General features: G+C 40.7%; 2 protein-coding genes across 2 annotated transcripts; one reads left to right on the top strand and one right to left on the bottom strand.

Annotated features, from left to right (window-relative positions):
- Window positions 1-5,089: 5,089 nt before the first annotated feature.
- Window positions 5,090-14,856, bottom strand: LOC148831745 (elongin-C). The gene is made up of 4 exons (XM_088919244.1): window positions 14,634-14,856; window positions 8,925-8,986; window positions 7,328-7,471; window positions 5,090-6,191 (listed from the first exon to the last, which is right to left on the bottom strand). The coding sequence occupies exons 2-4, from the start codon at window positions 8,926-8,928 to the stop codon at window positions 6,001-6,003; spliced, it is 339 nt and encodes a 112-aa protein (XP_088775370.1). The 5' UTR covers window positions 8,929-8,986; window positions 14,634-14,856; the 3' UTR covers window positions 5,090-6,000.
- A 1,258-nt stretch (window positions 14,857-16,114) lies between these two features.
- tmem70 (transmembrane protein 70) lies at window positions 16,115-19,898 on the top strand. The gene is made up of 3 exons (XM_088918912.1): window positions 16,115-16,430; window positions 16,829-16,934; window positions 18,868-19,898. Exons 1-3 carry the CDS (start codon window positions 16,215-16,217, stop codon window positions 19,320-19,322), a joined length of 777 nt encoding a protein of 258 aa, XP_088775038.1. The 5' UTR covers window positions 16,115-16,214; the 3' UTR covers window positions 19,323-19,898.
- The last annotated feature ends 1,256 nt before the right edge of the window (window positions 19,899-21,154 follow it).

Raw genomic sequence — 21,154 nt, 5'->3', positions numbered from 1 at the left:
ACTTGTCAAACTTGAACTGACCACATTGTGAAGGTGAAAGTACCAGTAATTCCAGAAGTACAGCCGTTGTTTGAAAAGTATGAAGCGTCTTCAGGTCCTCAGCATTTCCCTCTCTCCCACATACCTGAAGCAGGCTTGTCATTCTTTCTACTTTTCTGTGTGCAGTTCAACTAGATTTATTCCAGTGCTGGAATCATGTTTTGTTACAGGTGGAAGAACTGCTCCATGGCTCAGATAAATAATGCTCCCTTAAAATCTGCATGCAAGTGTCTCATTACCTGTCTCTTGTTCTCTACAACCACCATCTTTGTCCTTTAGTGTAAAACTATTTCACAAGCTCCAAACCCACATATATAAAACACCTTTTCTGACCACCCCATCATCTCATATAGCCGACCACCTAATCTGTGTAACCTTCTTGTTCACCGCTCCCTTGACCACCCTCAACAATCATCCACACCAGGCACTTTCCCCTGCACTCTCTCCCAGCTTTTGTTCTCCTGCTACATTACCTTTGCTTACTGCCCTGTCTTTCTCACACCTGAAGAAGGCTCCACGGCCGAAATGTTGTGTTTTCTTTCTTCTCTTTTCAATCATGGAATAAACCTATTACTTGTTCTTATATAAAACACCATCCTTATCAGTTGATCTAGAACAAAACAACTCTTTTTTTTCTGATGGTTTGAATTATCCTGGCCATTACTTTTCAGTTTTGCCAACTATTCATACTAGTCCAGAAGGTATGAACCCAGTGGCATAATAACAACACCCCTTTAACAAGCCAGTGTGTGCATGAGGGCTATTTCTGCTAATCCAAATCATAATAACCTTAAAAGGACATATGAAACTGCTAATACTGAGAGTTTCTGGCTGCGGCCCAATCCTGCATGAGAAAGCACAGCTCAATGGAATTCATACTGGATTTCATTGAGGAAACAGAGCACCACTTGATAGAGAAGGCTATATTTTATCATTATGTATGATGCTGCATCATTGTCCCATACACATGCTTATACATTTACATAAACTACTCCTTATATGAATTTCATAAGTGTCTAAATGAGCATTTAATGTATTTTCATCATTATCTACCCATTGTCTATAGCTGCTTCATCCAGAGGGCTGCAGTGTGGCAGAGCCCACTGATGTAGATACAGGGGGCACAGTAGGTCATCATCGGTCACTGGACTCACATAGAGGGAGTGTTTAGACACATCAAATGACATAGTCAGCATGTCTTTGAAAAGCAGCTTGAAGAAACCCCACTTTCACCATTGATGAAAGTTAAAAGCTTCTCATGCCACAGCATTTTAAAATAATTTAATGGACACTGAGAAGTAGAAAGAAAAATCACAGTTTTAACTGTTGAGTCTTCTCTGGGTGTCCACCTCTCTGGCACCCTTGCCCTCCTCTCTTATTAAACTCATGTCTTGTCTCTTCACAGCAAGTTTACCCAAGACCAGACCCTCCAACCACCTCCGATTCCTCTAAGGACACTGTCTCGGCATCCTCACGCTGAAACATTTCCCGAAGAAGCTCCACAGCCGAAACAATCCTTTTTGCTTTTCAGTGTTACAGTTCCACCTGCTCTTTTGTAGCCAACACATGCTGACACAGCTCCCCACTCAAACTGCCAAGAATATAAATACATTTATAGATGCCTTTAAAATAAATTAAAATTCAATGGACAGGTACTATCTAATATCTGCATTAGACATCTATCATATGTGGGATGGAGCCCACTCTGAGTTTAATTTAATTGATAGGTCAGTTGTACCCACTACTGAACTGACAATACCACTGGTATCTAATGTAAACACCAAGAAATTATATTTTTATGATAAAACTCTCTATTGTAAAGACACATTTTTTTTTAGTTTTAGACTTCATACGTAACACTTCCTCCTATCACACGTCCTGAATGAAGTGGCATGTAACGTGTACGGATTTTCCAAGCTTCTGCTCTCTGTGTTATGTCTGAAGAAGGGTTTTCGTCCTGACTAAAATCACTCTGGGCTGAAAAGTGAACTTTTCAAAGGCGACCGACTGACCTTTAGAGAATTCCAAACTCGGCACTAAACAGCAGGATTCCAGTGGCAAGACGCAGGCAGTATCTGACCAGAAGAAATGAAATCCCACATCCACTGACATGTTTGGAATTTGTGGACGGCAGTGGGTTAAGGTTTGAATTGATCTGATGAGGGCCTTAGTCCGCCTGTATAAGGAGTGGATGTAAATTGTCAGCTTTGTGAATTTCCATTCAGACAAACACATGCCTGATCGTGCACAATAGGAGCTTTCACTTTTGGGAAATGGAACTTTGGAAGTTGCTGCGCAGACTCCACTTGTTAAGATGCTGGGGTGGTATGTGCAGGAAAGAGCTAACGATGTCATTCTACAGAGCTTATAGTGATGGCATTCAGGATTCAGTGCAACTTTCATTCCTCGGTTCCTTTTTATTTTGGGGTAAATTAAGCACTGTTTGACTACGAATGTATGTGGAGGGTCTGAAAGCAACTCTAATAATTTTTGCCTCTCCGAGGAAAATTCAGAAATGTATAGACAATTGCGTATATTATAACCTGACATTTCAGCAGTGTGATCCTCATGTCAGGCCTTTAATATGAAATGCAAAGACTAATTAAATGCCTATAGATGCTTTTGTATGTTTCTTGCTACTACATTACCTTTTGCATGATTTAATCATTTCTATTACTGTCGTCCAGCTGACATAGAGGTCTTATCAAGTAATTAGATGACCTGCGATACTGTACTAAGCACTGCAAAATTTGAATTTCCACCAATCCTTTTTTGGAATCCACGAATGGGTAAGAAAATATATCTTGTATTTTGTATATTTATTAAAAAGTTAAAGAGGATTATCATGTACTCACTGCTTTTGCAGTACAATTATCACTACATTATTATTGCAGTATTCTGTAATATCTTTGGAAATATTTCAAACTCACATCCAAGTACTTGTATTGCCAATAGTGATACAATTGAACCACAAGAAATGCTGAACATGATTAAGATTTTTGACATCTAGTTATTAGACAATTTAAAAAAATATAACGAAACAAATATTATATGTAAAAAAACAGCAATAAGTCTAATTAACCCTCACTGCAGTAATGAGTATCAGAACTATAATGCAACAGGTGAGCAAATGTGCTAGAGTCAAAAAACGGGTGTGATTCTTTTAGGAGAGGGAACTGTTCCAAATAAAATAAGTAAATTAATCACCTTTTTGGAAACGGACAGAAATGGGTAATTGGTCCTCTGTTGTGCGTAATAAAGTGATTCACTCATGAAAATCTAATTATCTTAGAAGGAGAGAACTTTTCTCTGGTATTTGCAGACCTTTTAGGTCAAATCACAGCCTTGCAGCAGCCCCTACTGGCCATTCTTATTGAGCTAAACGCTGACCACAGATAAGAAAGCTGTCACTGTGGGCCTCCGCATGTTTACTGCGATAAACCACTGAAAAACTGCTGGGGTTCTAAAAATAATGCTTTGCAGTGCTGAGCTGCCACGGCCCTTGCATTTAGTTTCTTGGAACACAGCTACAATACTTCTGTTTCCACTTGGAGTCTCTGGTTCCCCATCAGCCAGACATGACACATACCGTACCTGATTCCAAAATCTAAGATGCATCATTAATCATTTGGAGTTTTTTTTTATCTCACCACAAACTGCAACACTGTCCCAGTCTCTTTGTTAAATTAGGACATAAATGAAAAAAAAAAAATCTTGTTGAAATGGATTCATTCCAGTGTTTATGTTTTGATTGTTTTATATGGGCATTTTGTGTCATACTTACTCTCAGACTGTTAAGAATATCAATAACTTACATATACACTACTATACATAGAATGGTCTTCTGTTCTCAGAGACCTGGTGTGCCTTTGGGTTTTCTAGTTCTGTTTAAACCAGCAGCACCTGAACAGCTGGGAGAAGTGGTTAAATTGGGCTAATTAAGCTGATTAACTCATTAAGCACTGAGCTGTAATAAAAAGTTGCAGACTCACTAAACATCCAGCACCAGATGAAAGCAATCAATAACTTACATTTTGACCAATATGTACAATAATTTGCACACACCGAGATCGCAAAATAATTAAAACAAGATCAATATAAAATAGTTCTTCTATAAAAGCTTGTACATGTAACTTAATGATCATGCCATTTAAAAAAGAAACATCTGAAGCAGCCACACTACAGATATTTATTTTGTTTTATACAGCAATAAAATGCACTTTCAAGAGCTTTTGAATGCTGAATCCAAACCCAGGCAATTATAGTATTGCAATTTTCTTAGCATGCAATCATGATTGGACACATTTTGTGTGTTCTTATAAAACCAACAACTTTTATGTGTCGAGTAGTACTGTCAGTCCAAGCCAAATAACAGTTCCAAGTAGCAGAGTGAATATATCCTAGGAAATAATTCTGCATAGTACTGCAGTGAAGCAAACTGTTAGGCCAAATAGGTTACGTAAAATAGTTCATGTTTACTCTTGTAAAAAACTTTATTACCCATAAGAAAGGTTGCAAACAAGAGGAAGCAGACCCATCTTGCTCGTCCTGTAGCTAGTAACTTAATGATCAAATCGCAGAAAAGCTTTCTTTCCAATGTTAAAAGTGCTCCAACAATGTAAAGATTCAGTTACAGACTACAATGATCTGCTGTGTAAAGAAGTGTCTCTTCTCTTAAAATTAGTCATTTCCTGGTTTTGGTTTTGTTTCCTCATAAGTATATTTTTATATAAAATTTGCTGTTTCATCATATTCAAGCCTGTGCTTTATTCATGATCAGTGAACTCAGAAACGCATTAGATTGAAACACTTGAATCTTAGAATGTCACTGGACCCCAATCACAAATACATGCACTTGAAGAATGTCATGCAACTGTCACATTATTTATGATAATACAGGTCATGATCGTTAATTGGCTTCTTTCAAGAAATGATGTAATGAGATCTTGGATTAATTTTCTCCTGTCTACTAAAATGGGTTAGAGTGGCCGAATGGCTACATTTTGTTTGTAACTTTTCTTAAAACACTTCAAAATAATTTTGCTTTGTCTAAACTCAAACATCATAATGAATTTTATTGTTTTATAAAAAAACAATGTTAACACATTAAACTACAACAATAAAAATACATTTCCTAATTCCATAATTATCCATTGAACACCAATTAATTCAAGTCAAAAAAGAAACCTAGATACATATTAGATGTAGATTAAATAAGACTTTCCACACAACAGAAAATGTGTATCTGAGCAAAGAAACGATTCAAAAGGTATCATTCCCACAATTTTTGAAAAAGGATCAGCATGTTTTTCCTAACCTGGGAAAATTATGATAAGATCTATGATCAATTTTCAATAACAGCTCAGTGTTAATGGATTTGCTTCATGCATGATTACACAAAGCAAGTACCCCCAACCCTGGCAATGCAGAGCCCCAGTCCAGCAACCTTTAGAGGTAACCACGAAATCACTCATTTATAAAGGCTTGGAAAATATTTTAGATCAATAAAGAAGGTAATTTGTTACATTAAGCAATTGAGTAATTTGGAAATCAAAATCCTAGTACTTCATGGCCCCCTAAGACCACACAGCTTTCTTAACTAAATCGATTGGTTGCTTATTTGATTAATAACGTTGAGATGTTCTCAAATATTAGGAATATGTGACATCAAACCAGGGCTGGAGTATGGTTTAGAAGTCTCGATACACACAGCAGATCTCCACAGTCAGATACAGCCAAATCATTTTATTATAATAAAGTGTCTGATACAACAACAAAAAAAAAGTGGAAATATTTTGTGGCAAAGAAAAAAAATAATATAATGGCAAACAAACCCAAGCAAATTCAGATTTTACACAGCAGACATCCATACGTTATGCTTTCCATCGTATTTGAAATACTATGGCAAACAAAGTTAAATACTAAAAAACAAACTGAAACCTTAGTTCTGATATAATTTATTCAACAATCTAAGAAGTTTGCAGCCATCAGGAGCTCCAGTGCTATCTCTGGTGCAATGGGAAACTCTGGGATTTCTGTTGAGCTGTTGGTGTAACGGACTTTATAGGTAAAGTACATACACACTTTGGAAAGAACATGAGATGGGATCTCCCTGAAATTGACTTCATTGGTTTCGTTTTCAGCAAACTGACCTGTAAAAGATAAAAATAAACACGGGTAAGTTAAAACGCCAGGTGGCGTAACAGCCCAAACGGCCCTCTCATTTGTAACTTTCATCCCTAACGGTGTTTTTTATGTATATGCACAATCTCTGCAGTGGTCACTGGCTCTTCACAATTTTAATAAAGTCATAAAATCACAACTTGAGATGTACTTCATTTAGCAGAGAGAAAGACTTATTGAACTTGGTTTCATTACCATCGTAGAAGCACTACACTTAAAATGACTGCTTTAAGGAGAGGTCTGTGCAGGCCTAGGGAGCTGCAAATGCTACAAACCAATCTAGAACTGTGGTAAACATGGCCGGTGAAAGGCAGTGCAAATGTAATCGACAGTAGGATGGGTCACAAACAATGGGCTCACAGTTTAGATATAAGAAGATCTTGTATTGGGAATTTGTCTTTTCGCATACCCCAGCTTGCTCTCCATGAGACGCACAGACACAGAGAGAAGCTTGGGGTCAGAGCACAGGGTCAGCCATTTATATGGCGCCCCTGGAGCAGCTGGGGTGAAGGGCCTTGCTCTGGGGCCCAACAGAGTAGGATCCCTCTGCCGGCTGCGGGATACAAACTGGCAACCTTTCAGCCACAGGCGCAGATCCTGAGCCACAGAGCCACCGCACCATGAGAACATCGCCTTGAGAAGGTCCAAAAGCATTCCCATTGCCTTGGGAAGTTTCCCCCCCCCCCCCCAAAAAACAGATTTGCTTGTGCATGTGCATACGTATTGCTTACTCCTTGCTCACCGTATTTTTGTCAAAACATACAACCAATGCTGTTACCTTACACAACGAGCGGTGAAAACATGAACTCCCCCATGCAAGCCTGTTGTTTGTTGATCTGTTGTTGTCGTTCCATCTCTCTTTTCTGTGCTCCGTCAACTCTGAACATTGTCTACAGACAGTTAATCCTACCATTTAGACTCCCAGTCCTCCCAGGCTGGAGGGGACTCCTCACTCCTAAGCGGGCCTTAGGACATAACCATATCGACTGGACCAGAGCTGGCTCAACATGGCGACTTCTCCTCTAGGCGTTCCTAAGCTGGCTGAGGTCAGAGTCTGCGCTCTGAGCGCAGTGAAGGGCTGGAGCTCTCCACAGACATCACTCACCGGGGCCGCTCAGCATGGCTTTGATGGTGCCAGAGGTCAAGGCGTGCTCTCTCTTCACGATGAACTCGTGGCCATCGGAGGAGATCAGCTTCACGTACATGGCATCAGGGCCTTCACAGCCGCCGTAGGTCTTCTCCTCCCCATCTGAAAGGGCCGATATCAACAGAACAGCTCTTTGAGTACTACAGGTGTGAAGCAAAGAACCCACGCGCACATCTGCAGCTCATGCACGAAACTATACTCGAGAGGTTCCAAGGGCATCCTGGTTTCTCCCTTTTCTCTCCCCTGCCCTCTGGTAAGCACTGTAGGAGCAGAAAGGCACAAACTTCCAGATTCCTCAACAGCTTCTTCCCATAAACTGTCAGATTACTGAACTTTACCCCCACCACTGACTCACACTGATGTTTATACTGCACACTGCGTGTTTTGAGCTTTACTTAAGTTGTAGGTTAACTTTGTTTTTGTTGCTGCTGTTTGTGTTTATGGTTTAGCGTTTCCTTAATGTCTTTGTATTAGAGCATACCTGCAAATAAGCATTTCAGTGTACTTGTCCACATGACAAATAACCTGAAGTGAATGTGGGAAGAATCCTATACTGTAGCAAATGACACATCAGATGTATTTCCAAAGAGCCCCCTTTAGCCACTTCAAAACCCTTCCACATTGGAAGTACAGTGTACTACAAATACGGTTTTACTGATGTGAATAAGCCGCATAAACTACTGGCTTACATAGAAATCAGTCATCAAATGGTATATGTTTTATTGAGATATTATCTGCAAATATGATCAAAATAGCTCACTTAGCTGTACACACTGTGCGCAGTACGCCAGTCCTGCAGGATCTCTGAGAGACCGATGGTTTTTGCTTCAGCCAATGAATTTCAATTTTCTATTACAGGTATGATTTTTAAGCTTTCTTTCAGCTCTTAGAAAGACCAATGAGATTTGTCAATCCGTATGAACTCCATGCAGATCAGTGACTTTCAGAGCTGGCTCTCACTCAGACGTACGAGCAGAAATCTAACTATGTGGTCATGAGCAGAAGGAAAATAATGGATGTGCTGTGGGATTCATCAGTGTCTTTCCCACCTGTGCCTATTCATCTTCAATTGATCCTCTATTAAGAGATAGAAAAATAGAAGCCAATTCTTAATTAGCAAGTTGTCGAGAGACTGCCTTTAGGTCTGTGTGCTGAAGTTGTTGGAAATAAGGACAGACTGTAGAATAAAAATCAAAACAAGCAAGCTGACCAATTAGCAACAGTAATTAAGGGCCCAGACAGAACAAAAACCAGCAGACACAATGATCCCTCAAAAACAGAGATGACAAACCACTGGCATTCTGTCACACACCTGATCGCCAATATCAGCATTTATTTTTGCCCAGTCATCAGCTGAACAGCCCGCCAATAGTTCATGCATAATTTCCCTAAAGCACTTTGTAGGTTTCCAGATTTACAAGGGTGTATTCTGACCACTGGCATAGATAGCTTCAACTTGCCAGTGCTCTCAAAAATACAAACCATTATTTTGCACATCTAATCACTGAGGAATTACTGTATTCATATGGTATGCGTTTTTCAAGAGACTACTTACCCATTATTCTTTAAAAAGCTGAAGATGTCTTTGCGCTTATTCCTCCGAAGAAGCCTCCCGTTCTAGATACAGAAAAAGTAATAAAGCATTCCATGAGCACAACAGCTGCAATCTAAAATTACCAGCACTTTGAAATGTCATTAATAGTTTGAATTCTGAAATGACATAGGAACTAATGTAATTTAAAGGAAGGCTTAAGAACAACAATGTTATAAGCATTTGCTACTGAAGCCCAAACGTATCATTTTTTGTCTTAAAAGGGCCTGTTTTTTTATGGAAGATACGTTCACTTTCCAAGCTGTTAGTTATGTGACACACTGCAAGCTCCACAGTGCCTGACAGGAGAGTCAGTGCTGATTGGAGGAGTGGCCTGTCTCTCACTGATGTCAATGCCTTTAGGCACACAGCAAATCAGGCTTGACAGAACAATCCCAACCTTACTATGAACTCACTCTGTCACGTGTCCAAAGTAAATTAATTCCAAATTAATTTGCAGACTTGCTAGTGTTGGTCAAGGGCAGTTTAAAGCACTCTTTGGTGTTTTCTTGGTATGACAGCAGTCAATTCCAGTGAAGAAGAAAGTGACACTGCTACTGTATTAAGGAAATGAGTAACTACAATGGCAGAATCCATCTTTCGTTCCCTTTCTTGTAAGAAGTGTTAACGAGACATGGATCCTTCTTAAAACATCCGAGATGATCTTGTTACCCCTTAAGAAGCAATGACTTCAACATGCCCTCATGAGAACAGTAATGACTTCTCCACAATGCAAAAAAAAAACCTGCCTCACTGCTCTTGTTTTTTTATTACATTCGTATGACTCTTGCAATCACCATCTTGTGTGTTGTTCTCATCTCCCGTCTACAAATCTCAAGACCACACATGAAGGAGAACGAGGAAGTGTAGTGTGGGAGACTCCTATGGCCCACCGATCTTCGAGCCAGTCATCTTTTAACCAGCTGTGGACCGCAGGCTCAGAGCTGACTGGAGGAGAGGCGTGTAGCCTGCAGGTGCATGGGAGGCTGCAGGGGTTGCAGTGGCTAACTATACCCTACCTGCACCCTTCCAGGCTCGAACCTGTGATGTCCGGATCATAGCTCAACCTGCTCTTGACTGAATACCTTTACTGGCTGAGCCATGTATGACACCCACAACCTGTGATTTTTTAAAGCTTTATTAGACAGTAACTTATACTGAATATGTTACTTAATAGGCAGCCAATGTAGAGACTTAAGCATATATGCTCAGATATATTCTTAGGAGTGATATGCTACCAAGGTCTAGTTGGAGTTAGTCTAGCTGCACAGTTTTGGACACATATTCTATGAAAATCCTACCTTAACTGCTGACTAAATTGTTGGTCGGTTCCAAATCAAAAACCAGCACATGAAATTGAAGTGATAAAGTGACTCAGAAATTGTCACTTAGTATAAAAAAAGTCACTGAGAAAAACTGCGGAATGTCACAAGTCCACTACAAGCTTAAGATATCTGAACAGAAACCGGAGATCCCCTGCAGGTACCCAGTGCTCCTCTGTTCCCCTGTAATGTGTTTATGACATGTCTAAGGTTTACCATGCAAGACAAAGGCCAAAACAGTGTGTGTGTGTGTCTTAAACATTTTTCAAAAAGATAAGTGTCTCTGCCCCTATGATGAACAATTTCCTGCAGCCCTGCCTATGATGAGCACCAAACCATAAGGAAAGGCCAACGTGAAGAGAGCAGAAGAACATTTCAGTGAGACAAAACAGTGGCTGAACTTCTCAAACGCGAGAGGAAACTTGAGAAAAGGGCGAGATGGCGAAAAAGTAGAAGGACTACAGTACAGATGAAAACAGAAGGCACTTTGGAAAGGAAAATTATGTATTGCCACTAGGAAGGCAACCGGATTGCAAAAGGTCTGTTCCTAGTATATTCAACCTCACATAATGAAAGCCAGGTAAAATCCAGATTACCAAACTTCATAAGAAAAGCAACAGGGATTGAAATGGACAGCCTGGCCTCTTCAGCCAGTTCACCTTAACTCCGATGACGTGTTACAGCTCCAACTTGACATGCGAAAGAGGAAGACAACTGAAGCCAAATGGAAATATGCGCAGCAGAACGATTAAGATTATTGCTTGCGGAAGCGGAGTGTAATTTGTAAACACTGGACTGAAGTAACAGCAAAACAAAACCCTGAAAAAGGATTCAGACCCTTTCTGTGGTTTTATGGCCAGATGATACCAAAATAAACATCTATCAAAGTGATGGAAAGACTAAACTGTGGAGAAAAACAGGAACAGCAAATGACCATAAGCATAGCACATCATCAATAAAGCAGAGTGGAGGCAGTATCATAGCTTGGGCGTGTATGGCTGCTTCCAGAACAGGCTCAACGGTCTTTACTGACGATTTAATTAAAGATGTCAGCAGCAGGATGAATTCAGAGATATACAAACAGATCTTGTCTGGTGCCAGACTTATTGGGCTGCAGTTCATTATGCAGCAGGACAAAGACCTGAAACATACTGCACGCTTAACACAGGAGTTCATCAGTGGACCACTTGAACTGACCAAGTCCATCACCAGATCTGAATCTAATTGAGCATGCATTTCATTTGTTCAAAAGGACACTGAAGGCAGAAAGCCTGACCAACAAGCATCAATTTAAAGAGACTGCAGTTAAAGGCTGGCAAAGCATCCCAAGTGAAGAAACAAAAAGTTTGGTGGTCAATTGCACAGAGGCTTGATGCAGTTATTGCAGGCTTGGGATTTGCTACACAAACTGAATTTTACTTTAGGTTAAGTGTCCCAATACTTATGATCACCTAAGTTTGGAGGGACTGTACACAACATATGCTTTTGGTGAGAAATGATTGTGTTTGCAAAATATATCCAAAAAAATCAAAGGTAACCTTCTGAACTCTGACTCAGAATAATTTGTTTAATGTGAATTTAAATTTCTTGTGTATACAACAGGGAAACACCAGTTTTAGGTTTTTGTACTTTTGGAGGGCACTGCATATCTCAGTTCTTAACTGTCTAATTGCATTTATTAAATTACCATCTCTCCTGCAATATGATGGGTTCCCTCAAAGCTACTTCCAGAGGGCCAGTGTCTCTATAGGTTTTGAATCCACCTGGACTCATAATAACCTGAATCAGATCATTATTGTGTTACTGTACTGGTTTAACAGTTTGTCCCTGTAGAATACTAGCCTTCCAGTATTGGGACTGGGGATGCCTGATTTAAGACATATGAGTGCAAGAAGCTTCGTATATAAAATGTACATGATACCTATACCTGACAGCTAAAGAGGAATATATAAACGGCTTGTAAAATCTGCTTTTTGACAAATGACAATACTAGAAAGAGGTTAACGGATTCAATGAACTCATCCAGCTCTGTCTTGGAAGAAGCCAGTGCACAAAAACAGAACCTAATACAGTACATTGTAACTACAGCTCGATGTAACACAGGCTCATTGAAATAACATTTTAATTGCTACCACAGTTAGACTTAAAACACCTATTTACGGGGCTTCCTGAAGGCATCCAGCGTTAAAGGCACTTGACTGAGTGCAGGCTGAGCTCTGTGATCGCAGGTTCGAGCCTGGGTCATGCCATTACCCTACTGTGACTGGGATTTCCCAAGTAGCAGCTTGTTATCATGTCTCCTCCATTCTGCCCGAGGTGTGAGGTGGCCAGTGGCCGGTTTGTTCGATAGTTAGCAGTTAACTCAGATCCAAGGATCTCATCCAGCCTTTTCCCGAAAGAAGCCAGACACGAAACTAAAACAATAAACTGTATCTTCTGCTACATCACTGCACATTTTACAGACACCTCAAATAAGTGGTGTTTTTTTTAGAACAAATGTACATTAACATCTACAGACTCTCTCTCCGCTCGTAGTCCAAGCCTCTTCACACGTCCCCTTGGCTAGCCTCCCTGCCTCTCCGACTGACCCACACCTGTGATCTTAATATAGCAGGACTCTGTGTCTCGCTATATCGCATGTCACTACATCTCACCAGACTCGGAGCTGCGCTATACTTAGATCACAGGTCCTTGAAAAACAATGAAGCTGATCTCTACCAAGATGGATTTTAATTAGTCCTCGAGATGTTGTATACAGGCCGCAATCACGATCATTTAAACCATGAGGAGTCTGGCCTTCACTTGACTTGTGAATGCTCCTTGCTCCTCCCACCTGCCCACTGGGATGTGCTGGCTTCTCTTTAGATATTGCTGCTTTGACCTGCTGCCTTCCATCACTCCGACCTCTCTACTGCTACCTCTCTTCACTCACACCTGGGGTGGCACTGGATTCCTAGAAGGATCGGGACTGTTCCGTCTCCCCAAACACCCTCTACCCTCTATCCCCTCCCGCCTCCCCCCCAAGATCCACTTGTCCAGGCTGAGCCTTTGCAGCTTGTACTGCAGGCGTATCTGTATTGGCCCACTGAGGACTAGAAAACTGATGTCCTGCAAGACAAAAACATCAGCTGCATTGAGAAAATGAGCTAATTTCCCCCACCACCGGTCCTCAGCTGGAGGAAAACAAAACTAGAAGGAACAGGGAGCACCTGTACAGGGGATCCCGTCATTAGCAATACAATTTCTTGAACTAAACAGATATATGCAATAATAGTCCATTTTTAATATTAAAGTGGGGGAAATAATTCGTTTCCACTCCCTTTTTATTATAGTTTGATACCATGAATGTTAGTTGGCCTGAAGAGGAAGAAAGGAGGAAGAATTAAATATCTGGAAAGGGTCTGTGCTGATGCAGCAGGTCAGCGTTTTGCAACGAGATATACCCCTCGGAACAAAGGAGTAAACCCACACCGTCTCAGACGTACACTTCTGCTTTTGAGGTTATGCGTAGAAAACAGACAAACTACCTACATCATGTTGGAAAGCATGGTCATTTATATGAAGTATACGTTTCAGATGGACCCGACTTCGTGTCGAGAAAGCGATCACTAGAGACGGGGTCGTCTGAAGAAAACCCACACGAAATGACAAGCAGACCTGATCGACTGCACAGCTGATACTGAAAAGATGGATCGCTGTCCTGCTACTTTATTGGGCTGCTCCGGTGTGACTACGCAAATCTGCAGTACGAAGCGTGTGCCCGGTCTCATCTGCAGCAACGTGACGGGTAAACCGGCCGCTAAAAAAACCCCAAACATTATGAATAAATTAATTACACGATTAAAATTATTTAGTGTATTTTTTCCTACATAAGGGACTTTTCCGGACCACATCTGTATCGAACAGAGACACTGTGAAGACTAGCTATACTTCTGTTCTTTAGGGAATCTATAGTGAAAACAATAAAGGAAATAACGATTAAGTCGACGTCCGTATTGTACAAAGGGCGCAATTTCAAAACAACCTGCTCGGGGCAATTGATCGCCGACAATAAATCTAGAACAAAAAATGTGTATACCTATCACGGTATATAAGGTGTATATAATCTATAAATCGTCTAGTTATGGATCGTTGCTCGTAGTTTGTTAATTACATGGTAGTTAGATACGGCTACAGTAGTTGCCATGGCTTAAAACGAGGCCCCCTCCTTCAAAGGAGAGGGTGCCATTGTATTCGTTCAAAAAAAAAAACAGTTCTCGATGCTCTTTTCACTTTACACATTTGCGATTCATCAAAAGGTATGGAAACCCGTAAACCGCTAATATTTCTAGCTAGGTTTATTTCTCCTTACCACCAGATCCAGTCCAACTGCACCTTTCTCACCCCGCAGTCCGTCTCGGTCGGGAGGAAAGCCCTTCCTGAGAAGAGACATCCACTTCCGGGTGAGCGCTCGAGTTACGGGAAGACGCGCCTCGGGCGGCGCCTGGACCGTGTGACCCCTCGTCCGAGCACACAACTGCGAGAGACGAGTCAATCTTGACTCTCGTTTCGCACACGGCTTCGGCTCTGCCCCACGCACGTTAACTATCGAGTACGGGTTTTTTTTTTCCTCGAGGTTTACAGGTTTCGCCCAGAGTTGATAACTCATTAAAATGGTCTAATTAAAAAAAACTAGGACATTTCTACGAATCGACAGAGGGGGGTTAATAGGATTTGTATGTGAACTTGTTCATCACTGTGTAGTTTCACCCTATGAGGCATTCTTAATTAATCTGTGTACTCGGTGACATTTTATCTATGTCACCGACATAGATTTTTCAATAATTTATTATTATTGTTGTTATTATTATGATTCTTACTATTATTAAATTATTATTACTAAAACATTTTAAATAATTTTGAATCAAAATTCGAATTCTTAAATTACGTAGTTAATTTAAAACTGTATACACTTCTATGGGGACACATAATGCCATTTCAACATTAATGGACATACAAAAACTGTACTGTTGTTCGTACCGTAACTGTATTTATTTAATTATACCGCTATAATATACTTACCATAAATACTTATCATTACTGTTCACTATTGTTCATTATCATGAACAGATATCAATCATCCTTTACCCTAAAGGATTCTGTAGTTTGGTTTAAGACAGGTGGTTATCTGTGATATCCACAAGTATGGCCAAAGGATTTTCCATAAAATCATTTTTTTTACTGAAAGTTTTTTTATTAGATTTTTCATTCTTTTTGTTTTATAATACAGACTCTGTATATCTGACCTGAAAAATCGACTTGACTGGTTTGTCCTTCTTCACTTCCACTTTCTAAGCCCCCTGTGAAATATATATTTTTTTGCCTTTGCATTTTGTATAGCGCTTTTGATGCCAAAGGGTTTACAGGGGACACACAAGATTCAGTACTGAAGTGCAGGTCCACCTACAGTAGGTGAGGCACAGCAGATAAGATTGAGAATAAGAATCCACTGACAGAATTTAGGGGGAAATTTACAGAAACTAAGACTCTGAGAAGGTTCAAATAATTGAGCCAGGAACAACTCAATTCACACCTTTCCTTAGAGAAGTGTAATATCTAACTGGTCTACGTGCACCATTTCCAACAGCAAAAGTAACTGTGTGCATTAAACCGAGCCTGAACCGTGGCCAGTCATCAATTTAGTGATCTGAGATACGAGGTGAGCAAACAAAACGAGAACAGCACCACAACGCCCAACTCCAAAATTTTACTTCCATAAATTCACGTACTGCGGAACTCAAGTTGCTGGGGTGTGTGTTTCCGGGAGCAAATACAGAGTGGCGTACCAGTACTACTGGATACGTTTCCTTCCTGGCCTCATGCAGCCAATGGTTGCAGGTGCTCTGTAGCGTTATTGCTCGGTTTAGAAGGGAATGTCTGTTGATAGCAGAAAATGTTAAGATTTTTGTTAGAAGGCACTAATGGCCTGCAGCGGTTCTCCGGACTGCGCCAGCTTGCCGCAGGATGCTCGGGGCGATTGTCGGCCAATCGCTGCCTGGGCTCTGTGCGTTTGTGCGGCGCGGTCACATCCCCACTCTTCTCAAAACGCCAAGGGGCTGTGCTGGGAGCAGCAGGAAGGTCACTCCTTAGCAGTCGCGGAGTGGAAGAGGTAAAGCCCATTTAACTAGCGGGTAGATGTGCTCTTTCGAGGTAACAAAACTGTGCACATACGCGGAAAAATATATTCTAAAAGTGGCAATGATAGGACAACCACAATTTTGTCCGCTCTTGATATCCTGTATTCTGTTAAGAAAACCATTTGGTATTTTAAATGAGTGGTTTCTGTTTTTTTTTTTAAATTGTCATTTTATGTTCACTGAAAATATAAATTATTTGAAGCCCTATAAATGATGTGAAATTATTTTAACTGTCACACTTGAAAGCAAGCAAGAGACATTCTGTGACCTTCGTTTAGCCTGGAAGCCCTTTTCTTGTACTTAATGTGTATGCATTTTGTAATCAAACTCGTTTAAAAAAAACGTTTCGATTATAAATATGTTTGTCTAGGTGTCTTTGAAGTACCAGAAACGTTTGCACTCCACCATCACTGCTGCAAAACCAGCTGATGAAGGAACACTTATATATACCGGAAATCTCGCAAAAGCTGTGCTAGGTAATCTTTTCTTGTATATCTTTTTAACAGGATTTCTTATGTGTATGGTAATAGAGTATTTGATTTGTAAGCTGCTGTTATTTTGTTCACAGGATTTCAATTAAGAGCTCTGTATGAGAAACAGTATAAAAACAACAGAATACAAACAAGTGTGTACACAGTGCATCTCTTTCCTCAGAGCATAGCACTAGACCTACGCTTGGTTTAATTTTGACATGTGTGGTTTCAGAACACAAGTATACAAACAAAAGAACACCACAAATCTGGATCCTATACTAGCTGCATGAGCACATTTGACCACATAATATACTGTTTCTACTTTCTTCACTATGTTGGTAACTTCCTTACACAATTTCAGCATGTGGTTTATGTACAGTCATGCCTGAAAGTTTGTGAACTCTTCAAGATGGTCATTATTTTAGATATAATATGAACTCTTAATGAATATATAGAATGAATATCCTTCCCACTTCCCACACATAAAAAGGGATTTGAACTTATAGATTATTAGACTGTGATATTTAACAAATCACCAGATATTCTTGTGTGCAAAAGTAAATTTTCAGTCAGTAACTTGTGGCGCCTCTTTTAGCAGCAATAACTTCACACAGTCGCCTCCTATAACCAATTATCAGTCTCTGACATCTTGCTGGAGGGATTTTTTCCCCACTCCTCTTTACAAAACTCCGCCAGCTCTGTAAGGTTTGAAGGATGTCGTGCATGAACGGCCCTCTTCAGGTCCTGCCACAGCATTTCAATAGGATTCAGGTCAGGGCTTTGGCTTGGCCATTCCAGGACACGGAACCTCTTCTTCCAAAGCCATTCTTTGGTGGACTTACTTGAATGTTTAGGACAAGGACACTCACATCACCATACTTGACAGTAGGGATAAGGTTTTGTTGGTGGTAGGCTGTGTTGGCTCTTCGCCAAACATGGGCCCCTCTTGTTTTGCCCAAATAGTTAAATTTTGGACTCATCTGTCCAGAGAACAGACTTCCAGAACTCTTCAGGCTTGTCCAGGTGGTCTTTGGCAAATTTCAGATGGGCCGCTTTGTTCTTTTTTGACAGAAGAGGCTTCTTCCTGGCGACCCTTCCATAGATGGCATTTCTGTTCAGCGTTCTTCTTATTGTTGATCTATGCACCACTGCTCCAGAGGCAGCTAGAGAGGCTTGTAGATCTCTGGATGTTATTTTAGGATCACCCTTTACCTCTATTATTATTCTCCTTGTGGCCCTGGGTGAAAGTTTAGGTAGACATCCACTTCTTGGCAGGGTTACCAGTGTTTTAAATGCCATCCACTTGTGTACTATTTGCCTAGCAGTGGATTCACGGAGTCCGAATCTTTTTGAAATGGCTTTATAACCTTGTCCAGATTGATGAGCATCCACTACTTTTTTCCACAGTTCTGCTGATGTTTCCTTAGTTCGAGGCATGATGCTAGACTCGTAGGAAGAGTAACAGACCTGTTTTCTTGCAATTATTTATGTTTGCTCCTCCCTAACATCATTTCAGATCTTCAGTTTAATCTCGGTTAATTGGTTCACACTGTCATTGACCCACCTGATCCTGCTTTGCCTTGATGTACGTCGTAGAACTAAGGGTTCACTTATTTTTGCACCTGCACAATTTCTGTATATTCTGTACATTTTCTGTCAAAACTCTCAAATTGGTGAATAATTATACTTACTTCAATTAGGAAGTGACAAACTCTGATTAAATATGCATTTTGTGGTTAAAAAAACGAAAAAAATATTCAAATTATGCAATGGGTTCACAAACATTCAAGCGTGACTGTATTTTCTGCCAGAAGTCACGGTTCGTGCTTATTTTGGTTGTAGAGTTCCAGTGCAGCCAAAGCTGATTTAACAAGCTTGGCGATTCAGGTATGTTGTTACAGTTGCTGTTTTAAAGACATGGAACTTGTCTTTCCAGGGGTGAAATTCTTTTCCTACTCCACCACCATGTTCAGCCTGTGCGTGATGCCTTACGTCTTCCTGAAAACAGGCACCGGAGTTCAGAGTCTGGCTTTGCAAGTGGCATTTTGCGGCATCGTGGGCGTCTTCACTTTTTTAACGCCCATCCTGTTGCACTTGATCACCAGAGGCTACGTGGTGCGCTTGTACCACAACGCGGACACTGACACCTACACCGCCGTCACCTACAGCGCCCTCCTCCTGGAGAAGAAGACTGTGTTCCACCAGCAGGAGGTGAAGATTCCCAACGTGAGCAGGATGTTCACATCCTTCTATGCCAATCAGAAGTCACTGCTGGTGAATCCTATGAGTTTCCCATTACCACACGACTACAACCACCTAATGGGTTATGACAAGCCCTTTATGTTTGACATGGATGAGCTACCTGACCAGGATAAAGGAAAACAGAGTTGAGAGATAATAAAAGTGTAACGAGGGAGAGTTATTTTTTTAAAGACTGCAATACATTGCAATACATACATTTTTTCTTCTCGCTTTACGAAAGATCCCAAAGCATGTTCAGTTTGGAGCTCTTGTGTTGCGGTCTCTGGAGTGAAGGTTTGAGCCAGACGTCTCTGGTTCTCTGGTTTATTTAGGAAGTTGTTCTGTGGGTTTTTTACCCTTTTTTGAACAAAAAAAAATCTTATGACAGGGTCATATCAACCATGTTTTATTCTGATTTCAGAGGTAAAATATCATTTTTTTAAAAAAAAGAGGAAAGAGAAAATTGCACATTGATTACTTAGTATTAGAAAAGTTTTAAAATTTAAGCAGCAGCTTGGACCTAAAATGCAATTTAAGCGCAGCTGGTAAAACAGGATTTTTATCTTGAAAATGAAAAATGATCTCACCCATTACTTTGGCCTGTAATGAAAGGCGGTGTACTTGCCCCTCTCCTTTCAAAATACTGTATTTACTTTGTACATGTAACATACCTGAAATGACCAATTAATGTGTGAATAAATAAAACTGATAATTCCTAGTTGTTCAACACTATTTGTATACTTTACCTAGTGTACTGCCACATTTGAATTAAGCTGAGCTTGCTACATTCTGTGTGAAGTGACTTTTGTGTAGGTGGAAGCAAAAATACTGATTTTATGTTGTTATTTATGTACACATTTATGTACAGTGAACTATAAACACGCCTCTTTTAAAAGAAGGAAAAAGCAGTTTTCTGTGAAAATATCCTGCAGACCTTTATAATCCCTTATTTGCTTTGGTTGTGCTGTAAATTGAAATTATATAGCCTCAGATCTTTTATTTAAATAAACCATTATCCAAAGTGGAAACAGAATTGTCAAGTTACAGTTGCACAGTCTGTAAATGAATGTATTGGGGATTATGTTTAATGAGAAAAACATTCTGCTTTCAAAATGAGATAGCTGTATCGGGGGAAGGGCTTCACGTACTGAACTCTCTAGATGCATGCTGGTCTAAAATACAGGGACGCTGTAGTGTTTTAGGTGACGGGTTACAGGTGAAGGGAAGTGAAATTCAGAAATGCAGAAGCCAGCACCACAGAGAAGATTCTGTCGACTTACTACTCTTGCTAAAATGTTTTGGATTCTGATGATCTTTTTCATAAATCTCCCTTGTGTATTTTGAGAGAGGCTTTAATGTGCTCTTCAGAAGTCAGTGAGATTTGGTTCTCTTATATGGGTAAGTTTTGATATTTCATTTAATTCCTTTTGCCATCTGAGTGTCTTTGTGCACTCTCATTGTATTTTTCAAAAGTAACCTGGCTAAATTCCACCCTACGGTTGTATAATCCGTTCTTCCTAAATGTCCCCTTTTCACCACCTGATGTGCTGTGTAGTGGGGCCGCTAGTGAATAAAGGCCACACAACTCTTGGGGGCTGTGCTTCACTGCACCTGGGATGTAGGCAGGCGAGCTGGGGGACAGTAGTGCAGGGACAGGACAAGGAGAGCCACTGGTGTGTGGAGCTGTGCTTAGTTCCAGGGGTCTGGAATACATGGGATTGTTACAATACAAGATACTTGCCAGATACCAGAGACCAGTCAGGACAGTCATCCACAGGACACCTCTATTACCAGGCTGAACAGGATGCACGATCGTTGGGGGGGGTCTTGTCCAGAGACCAGGCCAGCGCGCACCACAGGCCGGGCCGAAGGAGTCATCTGCTCAGCAGACTGGAGAAGCCTTGGATTGCACAGCTGAGCTCTCTCCCAGGCGGACTCCAGCGGACTAGTAACAGGAAAGGCTCCGCTGAGATGCTGGGAGG

The sequence above is a fragment of the Atractosteus spatula genome, chromosome 6 (assembly GCF_055471065.1).
Source record: "Atractosteus spatula isolate fAtrSpa1 chromosome 6, fAtrSpa1.hap1, whole genome shotgun sequence".
In the NCBI taxonomy this organism is placed as follows: Eukaryota; Metazoa; Chordata; class Actinopteri; order Semionotiformes; family Lepisosteidae; genus Atractosteus; species Atractosteus spatula.
Note: the sequence above shows the minus strand (reverse complement) of the source record. Positions and strands in the feature narration are given on the sequence as shown.